Source organism: Anabrus simplex, chromosome 2, assembly GCF_040414725.1.
Source record: "Anabrus simplex isolate iqAnaSimp1 chromosome 2, ASM4041472v1, whole genome shotgun sequence".
NCBI classification, from domain to species: Eukaryota; Metazoa; Arthropoda; class Insecta; order Orthoptera; family Tettigoniidae; genus Anabrus; species Anabrus simplex.
The window spans coordinates 802,639,410-802,662,499 of record NC_090266.1 but is presented as its reverse complement, the minus strand read 5'-3'; the positions used below and the strand labels follow the sequence as shown (position 1 = coordinate 802,662,499).

General features: G+C 38.4%; 1 protein-coding gene across 2 annotated transcripts in view; it reads left to right on the top strand.

Annotated features, from left to right (window-relative positions):
• elg1 (enhanced level of genomic instability 1) overlaps positions 1 to 23,090 on the top strand; it is a 204,063-nt gene that overhangs the window by 61,544 nt on the left and 119,429 nt on the right. For both annotated transcript variants that reach the window (XM_067139451.2, XM_067139450.2), the window contains one exon: positions 6,927 to 7,050. In XM_067139451.2, the coding sequence (XP_066995552.2) occupies positions 6,927 to 7,050 (124 nt within the window). The remainder of the gene's footprint in view (positions 1 to 6,926; positions 7,051 to 23,090) is intronic.

Genomic DNA, 23,090 nt, shown 5'->3' with positions numbered 1-23,090 from the left:
AGTTATAAGAAAAGGGGGAATGCCTCCAAAATCAAACAGGCAGGCCCATCTGAAAAGCTAAGGCATTTGAGTAATGGAGTGGTGAATCTGGGTGAGTAGGGGTAAATTCCTATGTGAAAGTACAACCAAACATTAAATATAAATTAAGGTGGAAATGAAACCAACAGCGCTTACCCCAAGGCAGCCCATCCTGGGAGGGAGGATAGCCGACGTGCGTCCTTTTTGTTTCTCGTCAGTCCAGCGATCAACTGTGATAAAAATCCACTGCGAGTTGGCCGTGCAGTTAGGTTCGCGCAGCTGTGAGCTTGCATCAGGGAGATAGTGGGTTCGAACCCCACTGTTGGCAGCCCTGAAGATGGTTTTCTGTGGTTTCCCATTTTCACACCAGGCAAATGCTGGGGCTGTACCTTAATTAAGGCTACAGCCACTTCCTTCCCACTCCTAGGCCTTTTCTGTCCCTTCGTCGCCATAAGACCTCTCTATGTTGGTGTGACATAAAGCAAAAAGAAAATTCCACCCTGGAGGACTGTTATCGCTTTGTTTTCGCCCCTATTTGGACATTTCCATTTGTGTTCTGAAAATGAATGCAAATCCATCGATGTTCCTTTGTATACTTCAATGGTAAAGAATAAAGATTTAGTTACCTGGGTGTGAGGTTTTGTTTTGTGGAGCATGGCTTACATTCAAAAACATGTTCCCCTAATTTTTTTGAACTGTAATACACAGTTCAAATTAATACAATGATGGCCACTTTCAAATAAGGGGAATGAAAATAATCTGGTTAGATTAGATCAGATTTATTTATCATCAACAGGTTATTTTCCCAATTAAAGATGATTCAATAAAACATAATATACAACAAATCCACCTTAAGTAAATAACACTAATTTCCTAAAATAATAACCAAGTTAAAACTAAATCTAGAGACCTTTTTATATGCATATTTACAAAGCCTTGAATAAATAAAATAAATAAATAAATAAAACTAAATCTCCTTAAATAATTGACATTATTAAACTACATCTAGTAACATTTACATATTTTACAGATAGGGCCTTACATTCATGAGTTCATTAGGGTATGCCTGATTTTAGACGGGGGTGAGTGAAAAAGGTCCACTGATTCACCCACCTCATTCAGTGATGTTAGTGCCCTCACAAGCCATGAGTTAGCCCGAGCCACAGTTCTCACTTTAGCCAGATGAAAAATATACCTTTGCCTAGTATTGCGGCGAGGAACATGTAATGGAATCAGCTCCAGTAATGTTAAGCAATCCACTCTGTTCCCCAGACACTTATAAAGAAAGAGGGCATTGGCACATCTGCGGCGTGAGTGCAATGTCCTCATGCTCATAGTCTCACAAAAAGACTCTTAATCGGACGAAGAGAGAGAATTACCAAAACCCTTGTAGCTGATCCATTTCATGAACCTTATTTGGACTCTTTCCAAGTTTTGTATTAAATACTGCTGAGAAGGCAGCCACACCTCGCAACAGTATTCTAACGATGGCCTGATTAGAGAGCAAAACAAAGTTATTAGAGTTTTAGGAGAAACAAATTCGGCACAATTTCTTTTCAGAAAGCCAAGTAATTTAAACCCTTTCCTAGAAATCTTGTCTAAATGTTTCTCGAAGGAAAGACCGTAGCAGTTTGAAAGTGTCACACCAAGATCATTTCTTTCATTCACACGAGCTATTTGGAAATTGCATAAATGATAGGGGTAATTTACTGGTTGCAGCTTGCGTGAAAATGTAATTGCGTTGCATTTTGAAGTATTCAAACCAAGCAGCCACTTTTTACACCAGTTACTTAGTAGGTTTAAGTCAGACTGTAAGAACTTACAGTCCAACTCACTATTGATTACCTTAAAGATCTTTAGATTGTCAGCATAGAGAAGGCAGATACTGTGTTGTATAACTGATGTTATGAGCCTTGGGGGACACCTGAAGTAGGGTGGTACGGCTTTGACAAAATACCATCAGCTTTTACTACGCAAACTCTATTAGCGAGATAGCTTCTAATCCACTCCAAAGCACTCCCTCCTATCCCATATGCTGACAATTTGGTGAGTAGAGCATCATGTTGAACTGAATCAAAGGCTTTGGAGAAGTCCGTATAAACAACATCCACTTGTTGCCTCCTATCGAGAGATTCTGAAATGAAATTGATATACACCGCCATATTGGACGTGGTAGAGCGTTTCTGTACAAAACAGTTCTGCGCTATATTAATATACTGTGAAACTGAACTGTACAATCTCTTATACACGATCTTCTCTGCCACCTTTGAAATCAGGGACAATAATACAACAGGCCTATAGTTATCAAACACCATTTTGTCTCCTTTCTTGAACACTTGTATGACGTAACCTTTCTTCCACTCACACGGAAAATACCCTGACGAGAATGACATATTTATTATGATACTAAGTGGCCTACCTAGGTCAGATGCACATTCTTTCAATACTATTGCGGGTACATCATATGGACCACATGATTTGGAGGTATCCAAGGAAGCAAGAATTGAGATACCTCTGCTGGAGAGGTCACTATTGAAGTTAGGCCTATATCACACACGGACAAAGTGGATAGATTACACTGTGCGGGAGGTGAGTGATACTTTTCAAAGGTATCTGCAAAACTGTCCAAGATGCTCCTCTTGTCCTATAGTTCTTTCCCGTCCTGAAGCATAGTAGATGGCAGGCGAGGTGACCTCCGTTTGTTGTTTGCAAAATTCCAGAAACACTTCGGGTTGGCAACTAATTTTGATTCCATCGAAGTTATATAGTTTCTGTATTTCTTGAAAGACGCTTAAATTCACCGCGTATGGTAGAAAATTGCACATAATCACTGTTATGGCCCGTTTTTCTGAACTTCCTTCTTGCCCTCTCCTTTTCTTTTAATTTATCTATTACCTCAGAGTCGTATCAGCATGGGTATTTCCGCGTGCTAACTATCAGGGACGGTACAGTGTCTTTTATTACAGCACGAAGGAAGTCATAGAAAAGGGTTAACGCCTCGTCGATGGAGGGGGAGTCCTTGATTCAATTCCAGGGACACAACGAAAGGAGATCTCTCATTAGAGGAAAATCGGCCTTAGTCCATGCGAACATTAACTTCCTCTGCGGTACGGGGCGCATAACTTGTCGTAAAGGTAGAGTGAATTCTACAGCTCGATGGTCGGATGTAATTACCTTTTCCGTCTCAAAGCAGTCCAAGTGTCCACAGTATTGATCCGATATTAGAACACGGTCCAGGAAGTTCTCGTTTCTTGTTGGGAAGTGACACATTTGCTTGAGTCCGAATTCACTGACGATTTCAAGAAGTAAGAAGACATCAGCACATCTTTGTTTTATAACGAGACCAGGATTCCAAACCAAATGCCTGATGTTAAAGTCTCCGCAAACTACAAGGATATCCTGTGGGTTTAAAACAGCTGTGACGTTAGCCAGTGTTGCCTAAAGATTACTCATCCTAGCAGTCACTTCATCTGGTGGCAGGTAGCAGCACACTACAAACACAGACCTCCCTGAAGTTGGGGTGGCCTTGACCACGAGACACTCCCAGTCTTCCACCAGCTCTGGCCGGGAAACTGGCCTTAGAGCAGATTTCACAGCAATCATAATCCCTCCCCCTTTCACTTTGCTACTATGGACCTGCTGTCTGTCTTGACGAAACACAGAGTAATCAGTAGACAACAGTTCATTATCACCAACAGAATCATTTAACCAACTTTCACCAGATACATAGTTCCATTTAAAGCCAGCACGTGGGCCGAAATACGAAGCTCCGAACCATTCACAAAAGCGTTTTCCCAACGGTTTTCATATTTCACGCCGAAGTCTAGCACATTCTCATCCCGGAGGCAAACTCGAACGGACGATATACTACATTTGAACACTACTAACAGACAAAAGAAATGAAGCGATACTGACATACAACTACTCCCGGACGCCAGCTTATCCTATCATTGTACACTTCCTAATTAGCACTGGAAAACACATTTAATTGACAGCTCTCAATACATAATTGGCTCATCATCCTACCACCTGAATGCATCCTAAGTTTTGTTCGCCGTCTTTACAAGAAAGTGGGAATGACATTATGTATAGGGTAATTCCTCATTCCACTGCAACTTACTCAGTGATTTTTACAATAAGGCAGGTAGAGGTATGGAAGGGAGAGATGTGTTGTACTTTGATCATTGATATTTACGGTAAACAGTGGGATGGACATTTGAGGTGCTTTCAAGAACTGAGGATATTACATTTTGTCCCAGACAGTAGTTCAGTTCTATAGGTACTATATCAGTTTCACATTGAATAGTTATTTCAACCTGAATGGCTCCAATCCCAAGTTCGTTAGCTATTAAAGTTCTGTCCTAAATAATTATGAACATTGCCTATACTACCGATGGAAAAGTTATGTAGCATCAAGTGCGTGGAGAACATCAGAACGGAAATAGGCTTTTCTTACATCTGAATTGCTGTGGATGAAAACACCAACGTTTTGGGCCAATACTTAGCAAACTTGGTTGAGGGAAGGCCGAGTTTGGACAACGCATCAAAACCATATATCATTGGCAGCAGAGTTCTAGAATGCACAGATCACACAGCAGTTGCCCTATTTGTTAAGGTTGGACTATAGGTATTGTAGCCTGAAGGGGTACAAAAAGAAAGAGTTCTTTTAATGTACATTGACTCAGCATACTACATGCTGAACGCTGCAAGTGCACTTAAAATATTCTATTCCCACCTCATCCATTTCCTGTTTTCTTTGGTCTATGCTACCCACCGAGTTGCAGAAGAGGTACAAAGTCGCTTCCCTCAAGTCAGTGAATGTGTTCCTTCAACCAAAAAGTGGTTTGTGAAAGTGCAATTGCACATGCAGGCTTACTGGGTTGCAACCATCACAAGGGACAGTTTCTTCACAGACTTCATTAACACGATGAGCCACTTGGGTAACACAGGTTAATTTCTACAGTGTCCGGCTCCTTGGCTAAATGATTAGTGTGCTGGCCTTTCGTCACAGGGGTCCCGGGTTCGATTCCTGGCAGGGTGCGAATTTTAACCATCATTGGTTAATTTTGCTGGCATGGGGGCTGGATGTATGTGTCGTTTTCATCATCCTTTCATTCTCATCATGATGCAAAGGTCGCCTACGGGCGTCAAATAAAAAATCTGCACCTGGCGAGCCGAACATGTCCTCGGACACTCCTGGCACTAAAAGCCATACGCCATTTCAATTCATTTAATTTCTACAGTAAACACCTTCAAAATGTTAAGACTGTTGTTGACTCTTTCCCTCCTGAGTTGGCCATATCAATGAGGGACACACAAAATATCTTGCAGAATCCTAAAATTGCATGTGATGTTATGTACATCAAATCCAACATTGGCTGGATTACTGAAAACATAAAAAATTGTAAACTTATGGACTATCACTCATGGAATCAATGGATATCGTGTGACTTGAAATATGAACTGAACGCTGTTTGCAGGTACTTAAGTATGCACCTCCTGCAATGTCAGGCAATCATTATCAGTATAGGGATGGGTCACAATAACTGTGCAACTCTTTACATTCATTGTGCAAGGGAGACAACTGATGGAAGAAAGAGAGAGAGGGAAAGATTCTGTGCATGCGTAGACTGGCCAAGCACCTCTACTACAATCTTTTCTACTTCAGCACGTGTCTGAATGATGACTCTGCTGGCCTCTGTCATCGTTCTCATCTCACAGCAGAACTCTATCCCACAATGATCCAGGGCTTGTTAACAATCAAACCATTTCATCATGCCTGGTAATTGTAGCTTTGTTGAAGATGTAGTGACCGCAGTATTAGTTATGTTTAAGAAAATGTCACCTGTCAACACAAAGGTAAAAAACAAGGAGCTGCATGCACAAGCGAGGGAGATAATTTATTAAGTGACAAAGTTCGTGGAAAAAGAAGCTGAAGAGAGACTCGCTGTACCACTGCAGTCAGGTCTAGCGAGAATTTCAGTAGGAACGGGAGTCTTGTCAGTAAAATAAAGCATGAAGGCATTGATATTGAAAATAAGGGGGCTGATGGTATAACTTTAAAAACCTCTTTATGTTTGGAGTTTCGAATAAGTTGCGCTCAGTTTTTCTCTTGTGTTTTGTTATTCACATTTTGTGCTAGATTTCTCAATCACACCATGAACAAATAAACGAATGCCAGATTATGGTTGAGTAAGATCAGTTCTTGACCAGTTTGAAAGTGATGACAACATTTGATTCAGTATTAATTTGTGCATATTATGTAGTGTTTTGTTACAACCATTAATTATTATTCATTCATTCATTTATGAAATAATCTTTGTTATTAAAATATTTCAAATTACGTCTGATAATCTTAATTCACCTTCCCGTATAACTACAGGCAGCAGTGTGTGGTGGGGGACAGTGTGGTAATCGGAACATGCGGAGAGGCTATGTGAGGCAAGACAGCTGCTGTGAGCACTGGCGTATACTGACTCGCTGAAATCTTAACTGATGATTTTGCGATCAGTCGTAGCGGTGTTCACTGACATCTCATGATTGCACAGTTACCATTGTCCATCTATATATTAGTGTACTTTCCGACTGCTGACGGAACCTGACTTCTGAAAATATGGATAAATACCTTGCAATATACTGTGCTTCACACCTTGATTGACTTTTGTTCTGCAATTTAATGTGACAAATATTTCTGCTGTGATTTGTTTAAACTTGACTTATTTTTTACTTTTCATTCTCAATAAAAGCATTTTTGAAACTTCCTTCTAATTTTGATATTACATATTTGGTATATAATTTGAGGTTTTCTGCTTTATATTTATGTACAAATTTCATAGATTAATAGTACATACAAATCCAGTCTCAAGTGATCAACCTACCTGATGTTAAATTTAAAATTTGTTTTGTAGATAAATGTGAATTTTCTCGGCTAGAGGAACCACTCCTGATGGACAAGAAGACACCCCCTTGTCATACTGATGTGGAAGTTCCACCCGGTCACATCACAACAACTCAGTCCCCTCCTCCTAAGAGGTGAGTTCTGCACTGTGGGTGAGGTGAGTTCTGCACCATGGGCGAGGGGTAAAGAACGCTCATGCTATATTTGAAATCGTGTAAGGTTGGTCTCTAAAAAGCAAATATGGTTGCCCTAAGTAAGACCATCATTGCTGCCAACTTGACTAGTTACATATGAAAATAACAATACATTTTTTTTTTTTTTTTACTAGTTGCTTTATGTCGTACCGACACAGATAGGTCTTATGGCAACGATGGGACAGGGAAGGGCTAGGAGTGGGAAGGAAGCGGGCGTGGCCTTAATTAATGAAGATGGTTTTCCGTGGTTTCCCATTTTCACACCAGGCAAATGCTAGGGCTGTACCTTAATTAAGGCCGTGGACGCTTCCTTCACACTCCTAGCCCTCTCCTGCCCCATCGTCACCATAAGACCTATCTGTGTCGGTGCGACGTAAAGCAACTAGCCAAAAAAATATATATATTTATGTTGTTATAAATGTATTCCAAAAATGGGAGATACATTTTAATTGTATGATTTATTGTGATTTTGAAAAGTTCAAGAACTTGCTAAGCATGTACCTGTCTCTTTCTTTCTTAAATGTTATTTCCATCAATAAGCAAAAAGATATATAAATTGGCTTTCAGCTTGAAGGATGTTCATATCTTTAAGCTTACTGCAGTAGAAAAACCCATGGAAACCTACTGGAACACCATTTTGGTCATGTAGCTGAGAGCTTGCATTCGGGAGATGGTGGGTTCGAGACTCACCGTAGGCAACCCTGAAGATGGCTTTTTGTGTTCTCCCATTTTCATGCTAGGCTGTACATTAATTAAAGCCACAATCGCTTCCTTCCTTCCTTCCTTCCTTCCTTCCTTCCTTCCTTCCTTCCTTCCTTCCTTCCTTCCTTCCTTCCTTCACAGTCCTAGCTATGCCGCATCCTGTCGTCACCATAAGATCTGTGTCAAAGCTGTGTTAAACCAACAGCAAAAGAACAGATACTCTATTGAGTCATAGTATGTGAGGAGAAGGTGATCCTTTTCTATATCACTTCATTATGTACAACTCTGGCAAGTAAGAAAGTTCAAAAACCTGCCTGCGGTATACTGGTATACAGGGTGATTCAGCTAAGCTGTTTACCTCAAATACCTTCTGATCTGTTTAAAGGTATAGACATTCTCTTTTCAAATTCTTAAATTGTATTAAGGGGCTCCGACAATAGTATCCTATTCCTCTCAATCACATCCGTAATTACTAAGAAACCGGTAGCAACTTTGTTTTCTTAAATGGGACTATACTAATTTCACCCAATAGAAAAATTAAGATTCGAGCAACAAATTCAGAGATGTGCTTATTTTGCAAATTAGACAAGTACTTTTGAAGATGTTGAAGGGCTTCATGTGTGTGGGTATTAGACAGAAAGGGATGCGCTGCTCGCTGTGATGTCCAGTGAATTGTCCTCCCGCATAACTCACGCTTCGTTGATACACACACATACCATCTGTATTCCATACCTAGCCCATTGTGATGGTATTGTGCATTGTCAAAATATTTGATAGTCAGCCACACTCGTAAGAATAAAATTGGAAGAGACGTTTACAAGAAACTAAATGGGAGAGTTTTGTTTCATTTTAAATTTTAATGTGTAAATTAATTCAATTTTCTCAAGTTTGCCAGTGCTGAAAGAGTAGAGTAGTTATTATTTATCCTATGTTGTAAAGTTGTTTGAGATATTTCCGCTGGGATACAGATGAGGTGGAGTGGGAGAAATGCTTACGGACATAAGAGATGACATTCTACGCATGCCACCATTGTATGATTAAGTTCTGAGTACACTACTGCTGAAGTGGAGGGAAATGTACTACAGCAATTAGGAAAAATTGCACATGCTACTTATTTATAGTGAATGTAAAAGAAATGTAACGTCAGCAGTAACATCGTACACGGAGAGGTATCCGTTATGACAGCATTCATCATGAAATACCCTTTGGAGATTGTGTAGGAAATTATTAGACGGAAACGGAATGCCTTGTAAGAGAAACAGAAACAAACAAACAAGCAAACAAACAAACAAACAAACAAACAAAAAAAGGGGCGAATCAATGACAATGAACTTTCTTGCGGCAGTTGTGCACAATCCACAGATGAGTATACGGGACATTTTGAGGGGCACTAGAATAAGCTAGCCAAGTATAATTTGTATTTTGCAGCGGCACAAGCACCGTGCGTACCACATAACACTTCACCAGTAACTCCATGGTCGTGATTATGAAAGGAGGGTGAAATTCTGTCAGTCTTTTCTTGTGCAAGCACGAGACAACAGACAGTTCCTCCAGCAAGTTCTTTTTACCGACGGAGCCACGTTCATCAACCGTGGCAATGTAAACCAGAGGAATATGCACTACTGGGCTATGGAGAACCTGCACTGGCTTGAGGCTGATGGAACACCAGAGGCAGTGGGGTGTTAATATGTGGTGTGGGATACTGGGGGAATTTGTGATCGGTCCTTACTTCATGGAAGGTACATTAACAGGTCACAGATACGCAGATTTTCTTGAGGACATACGTGCATGTAGTTCCAACACAATGGGTGTCCTGCTTACTATGCACTCATTGCTAGAGGAGCCCTTAACAGGTCCTTCCCCGACTTGTGGAGTGGGCGTGGAGGAACAGTTAGGTGGCCAGCACGTTTGCCCTATGTGACTCCTGTAGATTTTTTCTCAGGGGTGCAGTGAAGGACAAATTCCATCAGCAAGCCCCGATTACTCCAGATGACTTAAAGCACCACATTGTTGCAGCATGCTGTATGATGTAGAGGGAAACACTTCAGCCTGTGTGTGTATCTCTCACCAAAAGATTGCAGATGTGCAATGCAGTTGATGTGATGTTTTCGAGCACGTGCTAAACTAGTGACTTTAACTCGAATTGCCTGTAAGTGAATGAGAACGGGTAATAGGAGCACCACATTTCCATTTCCTGGAGCAACAGTACTACACAAACACATTTCTGGAGCCTTTCCTATTTATTACCACTGAAAATGTACATGTTCACAGTACATGTTCAAAATTCACCTGTAGCAGTGGTCGAATTGGGCTGTATAGCTTACCAGTATGAAGTACAGATAGCAAATTATGACATCAAAAAGTATGTCTACAATAATCATTTAAAATTAATCCTTTCAATGAAACTGTAATCCTTACTTCAGAAGGAATTTACCCTCCACAGCTCACAAATTGTAAAACGTGGGTTGCCTAGATTGTCCTCTGTTTTCCTTCTTTGCATTGCCCTTGTCTTTCTTATTGATACCTTTAGTTTTCTAGGGGCACAAATCTTCACTTTATCTCTTTCAACGTATTTTATTGGTACGAATGGCTGGTAACCTCCATGTTCCAGCCTTAAATTAACAACCACAAGCACCGTCACTAGAAGGAATTTCTACAGTCCCTCAAAACATGATTGAGAACATGGTATTTTATCTTCGTCAGCACATCTGCGCTTGTGTTAAACCATCTCACTCGGCTTATTCGAACATGGTTTTCCTTTCTTCAGGAACATATAAACCAAGCAAGGTAGTTAAATGCAAGTGTGGATGTGCCTGGAAGAGAAATAATACCATACCCTTAATGACTTTTTACCCACTGCACATTTCCCTGTGTAATGAAAGTGAGTTATATGTGTTTATCAACAAGGCGTCAGTCAGGCACGAGAACTATGCACCTGACGTCAGGGTGAGTGGCGCATCTCTTTCTGTCTAATACCTACACATTTGGAACACTTTAATATCTCCGAACGTTCTCGTTGGATTTTCAAAATTAGCACATCACTGAATTTGTTGCTCGATTATTAATTGTTCTATTGGATGAAATGAGTGTACTCCCCTTTAAGAAAAACAAAGTTGCTACCGGTTTGTCGGTAATTACATATGTGATAGATAGGAACAGGACAGTATTTTATGACCGCCTTAATATATTTAAGAATTTGGGAACCGAACGTCTATATCTTTAACGGATCAGAAGATATTTGAGATGAACAAGTTAGCTGAATCACCCTGTATTATAATTCTCCAGATTCATAATACCAGTTGGGTTATGGTGTCTCAAATTGGATGTAATTTTTAGGATTTAAGCCAGGGGGTAGTCTGGTTATCTGTATATAGATTTTCTTTTCTTAAGTTATACACATAGATAAGAACATCATCTTCCATCACAAAATGTATTTTCCGTTTTTGATAACTGTGTTTTAGGATAAATATTAGTATATTTACATTTAATGCAGTGTTCTCATAATAATGTGCAGTAAAATATTTAAAAAATGAATTAAAAATAAATGGATACAATTGACAATATTAAGAATCATTTTGTTATTTCTTAAGTTACATATTGACTATGTTTAGCTTTTCCCTATACTTTTTATATCAGAAGGTACAAAGATGTAACATCCTTTTTCTCGTGAAGTGACGTGTATAGTGCTCCTTGTGAAATCCTTTATCAAGCACTCCACCTATACAATACAAATTGTCTGCCTTAATTTTTTAAGACATTATTATATTTCGAGACATGTTTTGTCCTCCTCTAGGATATCTTCAGTTGATATACAGAGCACCTTAAAATATAACAAGAGCATTAAAAATATTGAATGTTAACTGAAATTCAAAGTGGTATGCGTCCAATTAAAATGTGACGTACTTGATGTCATGTTGTGAAATCCTTAAAATTGTGAGGATCTTTATAATAGCACAAATTATAGTCTTTGGTGCACTGAGCAAGTGGCTATCAGCTCGCATTCGGGAGTTAGTGGTTTCGAGCCCCACTGTCGGCAGTCCTGAAGATGGTTTTCCATGGTTTCCCATTTTCACACCAGGCAAATTCTGGGTCTCTTCCTTAATTAAGGCCATGGACGCTTCTTTCCCACTCCTAGCCTTTTCCTATCCCATCGTCGCCATAAGATCAATGCATGTCGGTGCGACGTAAAGTAGATTGCAAAAGAAAAGAACAGTCTTCGGTGTGCCTGTCAATGGCATGAAAAATGCTATGCACATGTTATTTAACTGCTGTATAATTTCTCGTAGAATGCACATACTTGATGCAAATCTTAGCTGCATCATCGGTGCAATAATGAGTAGGTGGAATCTCTTGATTCAAATTGCACAAGCTGGTTGAAGGGTTGTGTGCACAGTTTGACAATGAGGGCCTAAAAATAGGAAATTATTCTGTAAGCGAAAGTAAATAGGCATAATGAAACTTTGACAAATATGTGGGCACATCTGGTTACTCATATCCTCACCCGTCCCGAGCGGTGTAGCTCACCTTGTGTGCTAGCGGTAACTAAGTGCTGTACGAGGAAGCCGTTTGTGATAGAAGCTATCTTGGAGGGGAAATTGTGGTGGGTTTAATCCAGCAGGAGGGGTAAGAGAGTATGTTGATCTAATCTGATGCTTGGGCCTGAAGAATTTATTAATTATTTCTTCAATAAGTATGTTTACCTCCTCTGAGATTTCATTTAAGTTGTGAGCTGGTTGCATTTTTGATCTTTGTTTATAAAAAGTCTTCCAAGACATTGAGTAAATTACTTTTTTTTTACTTAAATGAAGGATCTGAATATCTTGCTCTATAGAGGTAAATGGATGGTTAGAATCAATCACGTGGGAACTCGTGGCTGAAAATGTTTTGTATTTTGATGTGTTGATGTGTTCTTTATATCTAACGAAGAAGTTGCACCCAACCTGCCCCGCCTAAATTGCTATACTCCACATTTATGAAATGTATCGTTGACCTTATTAACTATATAGTGATTATAGAAAAGATGAGAATTATTGTTTACTGTCTTATAGGAAACCCATACATTCTGTTTTTTTAAATATTTGTAATTTCATACATGTTCTTGTGTCTGTATGTGAACAGTGCTTAACTATCTTCGTTCTTTTTGGATTCTTTGTTTGAAGTTGAAACCAGTTTATTCTCAATTTTTCTAATAATCTTGTCAATAAATTGCCTATTGAATCTGTTTTTACTCACAGTTAAGTAGATAATATCTAACTCGTTCATTTGATCTTTGTTCGACAAAGGTATATTATGGACTCTATGGATCAGACTATAAAAAGTAGCTCTCCTGTGAACTTCTGGATGCGTAGAATCTTGTCAGATTGCATTAACTGTTTGAGTGGGCTTCCTGAAGATGTTATACACAAGCTTATTACTGATAATAAGGTCTAGATAATTTAAGGAATTGTTACTTTCCATTTCGGAAGTAAATTTTATCTGTGGGTCCAAGTACTTCAATTGTTCATGTACTTTCAACCCATTAGTAACTTAAATAAAATCTCAGAGGAGGTAAACATACTTACTGAAGAAATAATTTAAAAATTATTCCGGCCCAAGCGTCAGATTAGATCAACATACCCTCTTACCCCTCCCGCTGGATGTAACCCTCCACAATTTCACCTCCAAGCTAGCTTCGATCACCAATGACTTCCTCTTACAGCACAGCTAGCACTCAAGGTGAGCCAGACCGCTCGGGACGGGCGAGTACCGTAAGTAACCAGATGTGCCTACACATTTGTCAAAGTTTCATTATGCCCATTTATTTTCACTTATAGAAACTGTACCGGGCGGTACACCTCCACGCCGCTAATTTAAAATGTGCGCCAATTGAAACTCCTCTGCTGGAGGAAGTCTGAACTTTATCGACGGTATTAATTTTCAAGTTTCTCGGAAGATGTCACTACTTGGAAAGTTTGGAGTTTTTGAACTGTGCCACTTTTGATGTATTTTTGTTTTACCGGTAGTAAGAAGTGTGAACTTTCTCTTCTAGAGGACACTACTGAAGAACTACAATAGTGCACCCTAGTGCGAAGAAAAAGAACTGTTCTTTTGGAGAAAATTTAATTTCAAAAGTTTGTTCTTTGTTAAATTTCCTTCTGTCATTGTTTAAGTTGGCAATATTAACCCTTTCTTTCCCCTTGTTTTAAATTTAGCCAATCCCGAATTTCTTTCATTAATTTCTGACCAATCGGATGTATCTTCCCCCAACTTGAATATGTTGCTGTATCCTACCCAATAAAGAGTTTGTGGGAGGGTGTTCTCATTCCCCTAACGCCTCGAACTTTCCGCGAGAGTATATAAACTGCTGATTTTAGAGTCTCCGGGCCACTTCTGTTCCATCTTTTCGTGTGTAAAGTACATAGCAGGGGGCGGGAAGCGCCTCTTTCTTCGGCGGCAGTCAACAACCAGGTAATGGCCGATTAATTACTTCTTTTCTTGCTTGCTCAGCAGTTTAACTCTCGGGGCGGGTCCGAAGTTTTTCCATTATGTAACCTTCCTTAAAATGTAAAGAAACTTGTATCTATTCCATCTTTTAAACTGCATATCGGGATAGAGAGTGCTTAACCCTCTCGAGCTCCCAATCATATTGTTTTGAGGTGAACTTATTTTTCTCAACCTATTCTTCGTTAACGTAAAGCAAATTGTTCTTTTCTAAAGTCACCTCTGTAGTATGGGATTAGCCCTTGCATTAGTGGCCTAGAGCCAGATTAGGTTTTAAAAACAAGTGTATTAGGAGTGCAGATCGCCTCCTCTCAAATTGTTATTTTAGAGGTCATGTAATTAACCTTCTTGTCATTTAACAGACCTCAGTAGGTTGGGTATTTTACCCCTGTGTATATGTCCTGAAAGGACAGCTTGAAAGTGGAATTAGGTGGGGCCTTTGACAGGCCTGAATTTTGAGAGCAAGTTGCTCTTTTTCTGAAAATTTTGTATTCTGCGCGCCTCAAGGAGGCCTTACTGTGTATTTTGGAGCAAGTGCTCCTAGGCATGAATGGGGTTCTCTGCCCCTCTGTTGACACTTGTGTTTGGGGTAAAACTGAGCTAATTGCTCAAGGATTGTGATCGCGGGGCTCGAAGCCCAAATCCTGTAAATACTGTAATTGTACTTTTGTTGCCTTGCTACTCTGTACCTGCCATGTTTGTTATTTCTTGATTTTGAAAAGAAAATATAACCTTGTTAAATTTTAAATTCACTTTAATTTCGTAGCCTGAGACCTATTCACCACCCCGCACCTTCTTTCACGCATAACTACCACAAAAACACGGTAACAGAAACATTTCCTATTTTTAGGCCCTCATTGTCAAACTGTGGCACAACCCTTCAACCAACTTGTGCAGCTTAAATCAAAGATTCCACTTGTCTGGCCCCGTGGTATAGGGGGCAATGCGTCCGCCTGTCACCCGGCGGCCCCGGGTTCGATTCCCTGCTGGGTCAGGGGTTTTTAATTGTAAATGATTAATATCCCTGGCCTGGCGACTGGGTGTTTGTGCCATCCTTAATGTTCCTTTCCTCACATTCAACACTCTGCACTTCCGCAATTCCAATTGCATGCACGTTCATATCTTACGGTGCAAGTTGGGGCGAAAGATCTCTATAGGTCGATGCCTCGAAGAAATAGCATTAAAAAAAAAAGATTCCTCTTACTTGTTACTCCACTCATGACGCAGCTAAGCCTGTGTATTCTACGGAAAGTACAGTTAAGTAACGTGTGCATAACTTTTCTCATCCCATTGTCAGTCACATCAAAGACTACAATTTGTGTTATTTTAAGGATACTCACAATTTGAATGGTTTTCGTGACATGACATCAAATATGTCACATTTTAATGTGACGCATTCGATTTTGAATTTTAGTTAACATTTTATGTTTTTAAGGTCCTGGCTATATTTTAAAGTGTCTTGTATATCATCGACTGAAGATGTCCTAAATGAGGACGAAACATGTCTCGAAATATAATAATGTTGTCTTAAAATGAAGACAGACAGATTTTATTGTAATGGTGGAGTGTTTGATAAAGGATTTCACAAGTACAGTATATACTTACAACAATATGGTCTTTATGATGAAATTCATTTTATGTAATGCTCCAGCTAACTCATTCTCAAGTGCTTCTGCTTCTTCTTTCTTTGAGTCATCGCTTCTGAGGTGTATGACAAATTCTTCCACTTTAGGAACACCTCTCACCCAGTTATTATTATATACATTTAACATTCTTCTACTCTGTATATCTAATTTCAGTTCTTCATACTTCTTCCGCTGCTTGTTGCGTATTTAAGTAATGTATCACAACCTGACGATAATCTGATTTACATGCCTGTATCCATTATCACTTTCCACTTGAGCTAACTGATCAAGACTCCTAGGCCATGGCTTGGAATTTAAATCTTGTTTTGTTGTTGTTGCTGTTGTTGCTGTGCAGCTTTTTCACAGACCATACCAATTCTGCGACATTGAAAAATGAGTGATATGGGGGAAGTTATAGGACAGTTTGTCCCTGCTCAGTAGCATCTCATCAACAACTTATCTTGTTTTAAAAAAAGTCATGTTTTTATGTATTAGGATTAGCAAGTAAACAGCATTAACTAAGCATGTATTTAAGTAGTGGAAAGGAACAAATAATTGCATATCAAGTCATGAATAGAAAGCAGGTACATTGAAGGGAACACATAATGGAATAAACACAATTACAGGTCATTGTGGAATTAGGGTGAAGTAGGAAGAAAACACAGTAGGGCAAGAGCAATCTTCATATACTGCTATCCTCAAATAGATTGGTTCTCTTCTCATCAATCCCAGTTCTTCTACACCCCCATCTTCTCAGTGTTCAACAAACTTGTTTCTGCTTCCCAGCTTCATCAGGAGGGCAGGCTTCAACACTCATTGATGGGATCTTGAGGAAATGTGGAAGAGCTGGGATTGATCAGAAGAGAGCCAGTTTGAATGAAGATGTGGAGATTGTTCTTATTCTTTTTGTTTTCTTTCTATTTCTCCCTCTTCCTGCACTGACTGCCTCTGTGTTTATACTATTACATGTTTCTTTTGAAGTTCCTATCTTTCCATACATGGCTGGATAAGCACATAGTGTATTTAGATACTATACATCTTTAAGGACACGAGGTAGAGTTCAGAATAGAACTAAGTACAACAAGACATGTTTTTATGATGCCACCTTATTCCCGTCCTATTACACATAGAACACTCTAATTTTACACATGCACTGTGTGCGACACACCACAGGAAACCATACCTTAAGCCGTGTGACAAAATTTTACTCTACGAAGAAAAAAAAAGCAGAAAGTGCGGGAAATTTAGATTTTTAGATTTTAGCGCCCTCTGTTAGCCTAATCCTTGAAATTCGTGATGAAAGGAGTGGCAGTGACATGACCATATGGACAAGTCTTCAAAATAACCTTGGAAACAAACTGTGCAGTGTAAGAAAACCATACCTTAAGTCGCAATGGGAATTTAACTTTGGCGACTATAGGTATGGTGTCATAAACGAAAATCCTGCATTGTCTTCATGTACCAAATTATGAGGTAACCAGCTTGTACATCAAAATAATGTATAGTTACAATTATAGACATTTACTTTGCTACATATTTTATAATTGATAATTTTAACTAAGGTGGGGTTGCCTGCACAAGAGCCCGGTTGTAGTGCTGTGATTTGTTTCTTCATGCTGACAAATGCGTTGCACAAAATAAAAATTACATTATGAGTTATGTCAGGTTTACATGAAGAAATAAGTTAACTGTTTATTTTCTGTCAGTAGGTCATACGATTTTTTTCTTTTTTTTCTTTTGTTTTTGTGACTGGACTTTTGGTCTCATGAAAAGGAAGTACCACATGACAGATATTGCCTTGGTCATTTAAGATATCACCTCTGAGTCAAAACTTAACATAGCTGTCATCATCGGAAAAAAAACTGGTGAGCTTTTAATAAATATGTATGATTGGCGACATGGTTAGAAAAGAGTTCCTTAGATCACATCTTTCAGTCATTTTACTATGAAAAAGAATATACCTGGGGTCAATAAGTGTCAGCAAAAATTGGACTGTCCAACTGTAATTGCGAGGTAGATAACCTTCCTCAGAATCTACCTAAGAGTTTGGAAGGAAAAGGTATGACTGCAGAAAGGACGAAATATCTGTTCCACAACATTCAAGAGTACTGCACAGCAGTAACAGGGGATTCGTTGTTGTGCCAACGGCCAGGTGACATTAAGGCTGCTGAACCTGGACCAAGTAGCGAGACGGTTTGTGTTCGCTAAAGGAAAAGCCATATATAATTAAGAACATTCCAGAAAAATGAGCAACAATTCAGTTTTGTTATTACAGGATACAAGATAGATTAGTAATGTAAATCATTAATTGGATACCGACTGTGTGTAGTTTCAGAATGATGTTTTAAATTATCCAACAACACTGGGCGAGTTGGCCGTGCGGTTAGGAGCGCACAGCTGTGAGCTCGCATCCGGGAGACAGTGGGTTCGAATCCCACTGTCGGCAGCCCTGAAGATGGTTTTCCGCTGTTTCTCATTTTCACACCAGGAAAATGCTGGGGCTGTACCTTAATTAAGGCCACGGCCGCTTCCTTCCCATTCCTAGGCCTTTCCTGTCCTATCGTTGCCATAACACCTATCTGTGTCGGTGCGACGTAAAGCAAATAGCAGTTATCCAACATTATTTATTTATTTATTTATTTATTTATTTATTTATTTATTTATTTATTTATTTATTTATTTATTTATTTATTTATTTATTTATTTATTTATTTATTTATTTATTTATTTATTTATTTATTTATTTATTTATTTATTTATTTATTTATTTATTTATTTATTTATTTATTTATTTATTTATTTATTTATTTATTTATTTATTTATTTATTTATTTATTTATTTATTTATTTATTTATTTATTTATTTATTTATCTATTTATCTATTTATCTATTTATTTATTTATTTATTTATTTATTTATTTATTTATTTATCGTCAGAGTGTTGAAAAACTTGAAATATAAATAAAGTATTATATACAAATAAAACAAAGTACATCTTATTTTATAAACATATTTCATGCAAAGTCTGGCCAGAAATGGGCAACAGCAATTCCCTCTTCAGTGGCTCTAGTCAAGTCTTGAGTGTACAATGAACAGGACAGGACTGACAGTCATAAAGGTGTTGGGTAGTTTGTTGCTCCCTGCAATCACAGAAGTCTGACTGATCTTTCAAATAACCCCAGTTTTTTAGGTTATCCTTGGATTTACCTACTCCACTCCGCAATCGATTCAGTGCCTTCCAGGTTGTCCATTCCAAATGATGACCAGAGGTGGAGTTTCAGAAGGCACCATCCAGTCAGAAAGATTCTCCATTCTTGCTCGCCACATATCACAACGTGCTGTTCTTGTTGTAATCTATTAACTTCATTGCCCGTATTGATGGTTAAAGTATTCGCAAATATAAAGACAGGAACTTTCCACCTAATCAATATATTTATTCTGTTATTAAGAACCTTAAAAATGCTAATATGTCAGTACCGGTTTCGACTCTTTTAGTGGGTCATCTTCAGCTGAAGTCTTAATAATAACAACTTATAATGCTAAAACACAGCTTGTTGTAATTATGAATGACTTATGCTAACTTAAGGTGATGTATTGTGGTATTGATATTTAGAAATTTCATGATCCGTATTGAAGTGGGATTACAATAATTGAAATTTAGCGAGTTCCTCCTATTCAATACAAAGATATTTATTAACGTGAATGAGTCGCATATCGTTCACATGAGGTACTAGTTTCGGCACTAACCTTGTGCCATCATCAGCCAACAAGTCAAATTGGGCAAACACAATGTAACTTTAAAACACACTATAACATCTGCCCAGATGAATAGGAAATAAAATATGGTACATGATGATGTTGCATTTCAGTTTAAGATCCATTAAAATGACGATGACTCTTGTTGTATACACATGGTGGTTTGTCCAGCTTGTATATATCTTTAGCTTTTTAAATCTGTTAAAATTATGCTGCGGAGTATAATGTCATATGAAGTTAACACTACGTGTGTTCTAAGACATATACAAGCTGAACAAACCACCATGTATATACAACAACAGAGGCATTGTCATTTTAATGGATCTTAAACTGAAATGCAACATCATTATGTACCATATTTTATTTCATATTCATTTGTGCAGGTGTTATAATGTGTTTTGAAGTTGTTTTAAAGTTATATTGTGTTTGCCCAATTTGGCTTGTTGGCTGTTGATGCCACAAGTTTAGTGCCAAAACTAGTACCTCATGTGAACGATATGTGACTCATTCACGTTAATAAATATCTTTGTATTGAATAGGAGGAGCCTTCTTAATTTCAGTTAATGTATTGTGGTAATAAAATACGATTGGAAAAAATGGTTTTTAAAAGCCTGCAAAGTTCACAAGTTCATTTTGATGCTGATCTTGATGTTCACTCAATTTAAACTATTGTTGCGTTGTTGACACACTTATTTGAAAACGTTTCAGTGTTGAGCTGGTAAAGTATTACTATGTTAATTGCGAATGATTAATGTTAAAATAATGATATGACAATAAAATATGCTTGAAGGAGTAACTTTGACAGTCTAGAAAGTTCACCAGTCCATTAAAACACTGTTCTTGATGTTTGAACATATTCTCACTCATTCAGTCCGCGAATCCCTAGACCATCCATGTTATACATTTTTACTGATTTTGTTTGATTCTCGATTTTCATATTTTGTGTTTGGCTTGCCGAATTCTTATGATTGATTGCCCAGTTTTAATTATTGTTTACATTTTTTACATTGTGGATGTTGAAAGTTAAAAGGCTAATTGGCTTGAAGCGGAATTGGACCATGCAGGGAATATGGGAATATGTTTCAGGACGGTAACAATTCTTCTGATGATTCTGAGGTAGATGAGGTTGTAAATAGTTACCACAACAGTGAAAGTGAACAACTGCTGAAAATGGTGAAGAGGAGGAAAGTGCTGTTAATTTTGGGCCTCATTGCACTGGCCCTGACAAGACAATGCAATGGAGAATCCACGCATGAAATCAGTGCAGTCACAGACCAAGGAAGAACATCGTAATTCACCTTCCAGGAGTGAGAGGGGAGGCCACGAATTCAAAGACAGTTACTGTAGTATGGAACCTTTTTCTTTTCCAGTGACAGTTTCTGAAGAAATGACCCAACGTTTGACAAAATGTTAGTCATTTCGAGGAAGGTGTCCTTTCCGGCATTTAAAAAAAAAAAAAAGATACCACCGACAAAGTACGGTTTGAAGATGTTTGCTGTTGTAGATGCGAGAGTATTTTAAACACAAGGTATTGAAGTTTATTTTGCAAATCAAGCAGAGGGACCTTTTCATTTGGATAAACACCAAGTGTGAAGAGAATGACATTACCAATTCAAGGCTTTGAACAGAACGTGGCAATGGAAAATTGGTCCTCCTCCGTGCCCACTGCAAACGTGTTGGCTACTCATAAGAATTTGACATTCGTAGTGACTCAATGAAAAACAAAAGGGTACCTTTAGAAACTGTAAACAATAGACGAATGCCTCCTTTCTGGAGTCCCTTTGGATGTGCCGAAAACGCAATGGCCGTGTCTTATGGTCCTAACAAATATCGGAACGTCGTCTTCTTATCAACGATGCATGATTCTGATAAGACTAATGAAGCTTCTGGAGAACCAACAATTCCTATTACTGTAACCTTCTTTAATCTTACCACAGACAGAGTGGATCTCGTCGTTGGCATGAAATCTGAGTACTCAGTTGCAAAAATATAATTTTGGTGGCCTCTTAGAAAAATCTCTTCTTAACACTGGTGGAATAAGCCCACAAATCATTCTGAATTGCAATACTGGAGGAAAGCTTTCAAGAAGAAGATTCGCCAAAACCTTGGGTCTAGATCTCATAAAGACACACATGACCACAAGAGCCTCATATACCGAACTCAATAGCTGCAGTCGCTTAAGTGTGGCCAGTTTCCAGTATTCGGGAGATAGTGGGTTCGAACTCCACTGTCGGCAGCCCTGGAGAGAGAGAGAGTGTCTCTCTCTCTCACCTTTGTTCATCATTTGGCATAGTTAGGTAGGTGCAACCACATTTCAGACATTTTTAGACAAACAAAATTTGGTAGCAGAGCCGGAAATCAAACCCTGAATTTCCTAATTGTCATTCCACTATTACATTTATTATACCTGTAATTACATAAGATGATGAATCTTGCAAATAATATTCCTTTATTAACGTTTGTAAATTATTTATTGCTTTGTAATATGCTATTGTCTCCATCATGAACGAATTGTCAATCACAAAATTGATTGATTTTTGTGTTAATACAATATTATTATTTTCACTGCTGTGCTCTTGAATCTTGCTGGTAAAATACTTTGAGATGTATACTTTTACCCCAGTAGAGAACAGATACTGAATAAGTAGTACTAATTTTTTTTCCCTTGTGACAAATGCAAAACCTTATACTCCGCACGGCTTTACTTCTAAATTGACGTTTTGACTGATTTTGGCTCTGTCTGGTGGTTATGCGCTAAAGCATGGACATCCAATCAATCCGAAGCTGCCGTTCATATTGACTTATATCGGCAGAGTGCTATCTCAAAGCCTAGTTGCCGATTGTAATTTACATTCACCATGTGGTTAACGTATCTCGCTCAGCGTGTATGGTATTTGGTACGGTTCACGGTTCTTCAGTAATTTGTCTTTTTCATATTAGTCTTTATCTTTCTAGTATAGTACAGTATAGTGTAATTTACAGTTTAGCATAGCATAATTTAGTACAATACAGGTTTAATAGTTCAGTGTATAAGAATATAGCTGTAGTTTTACTTACGTCCGTGTATTGGTTAGTATACTTTGTGCGTATCAGTAGAGTGTTCCCTTTGTAGGCCATAACCTCCTTCCTGTGCCAGCCATTAGCAGTGAGTGATGTGTTGTTATTTCCCCATTCTTTTTTATTCTTAATATATTCTCTTTTCTCTGTCGGATGTTGCTAGAAAGTGTTGTTTTCTGAATTTGTTTTCAATCCGGATTCATTAGCTTTTCTGAGTACGGTATTACATTTTACGAGGGCTGTTTACCGCGGTCGTATTGCATCAGCTGTTTTCGCTGTGGTGGTGCACTGGCAACAGAGGTAAGGGGATGCTCATTTGTTTTGCAAAACATCAATTTAGAAGTAAAGCGGTGCAGAGT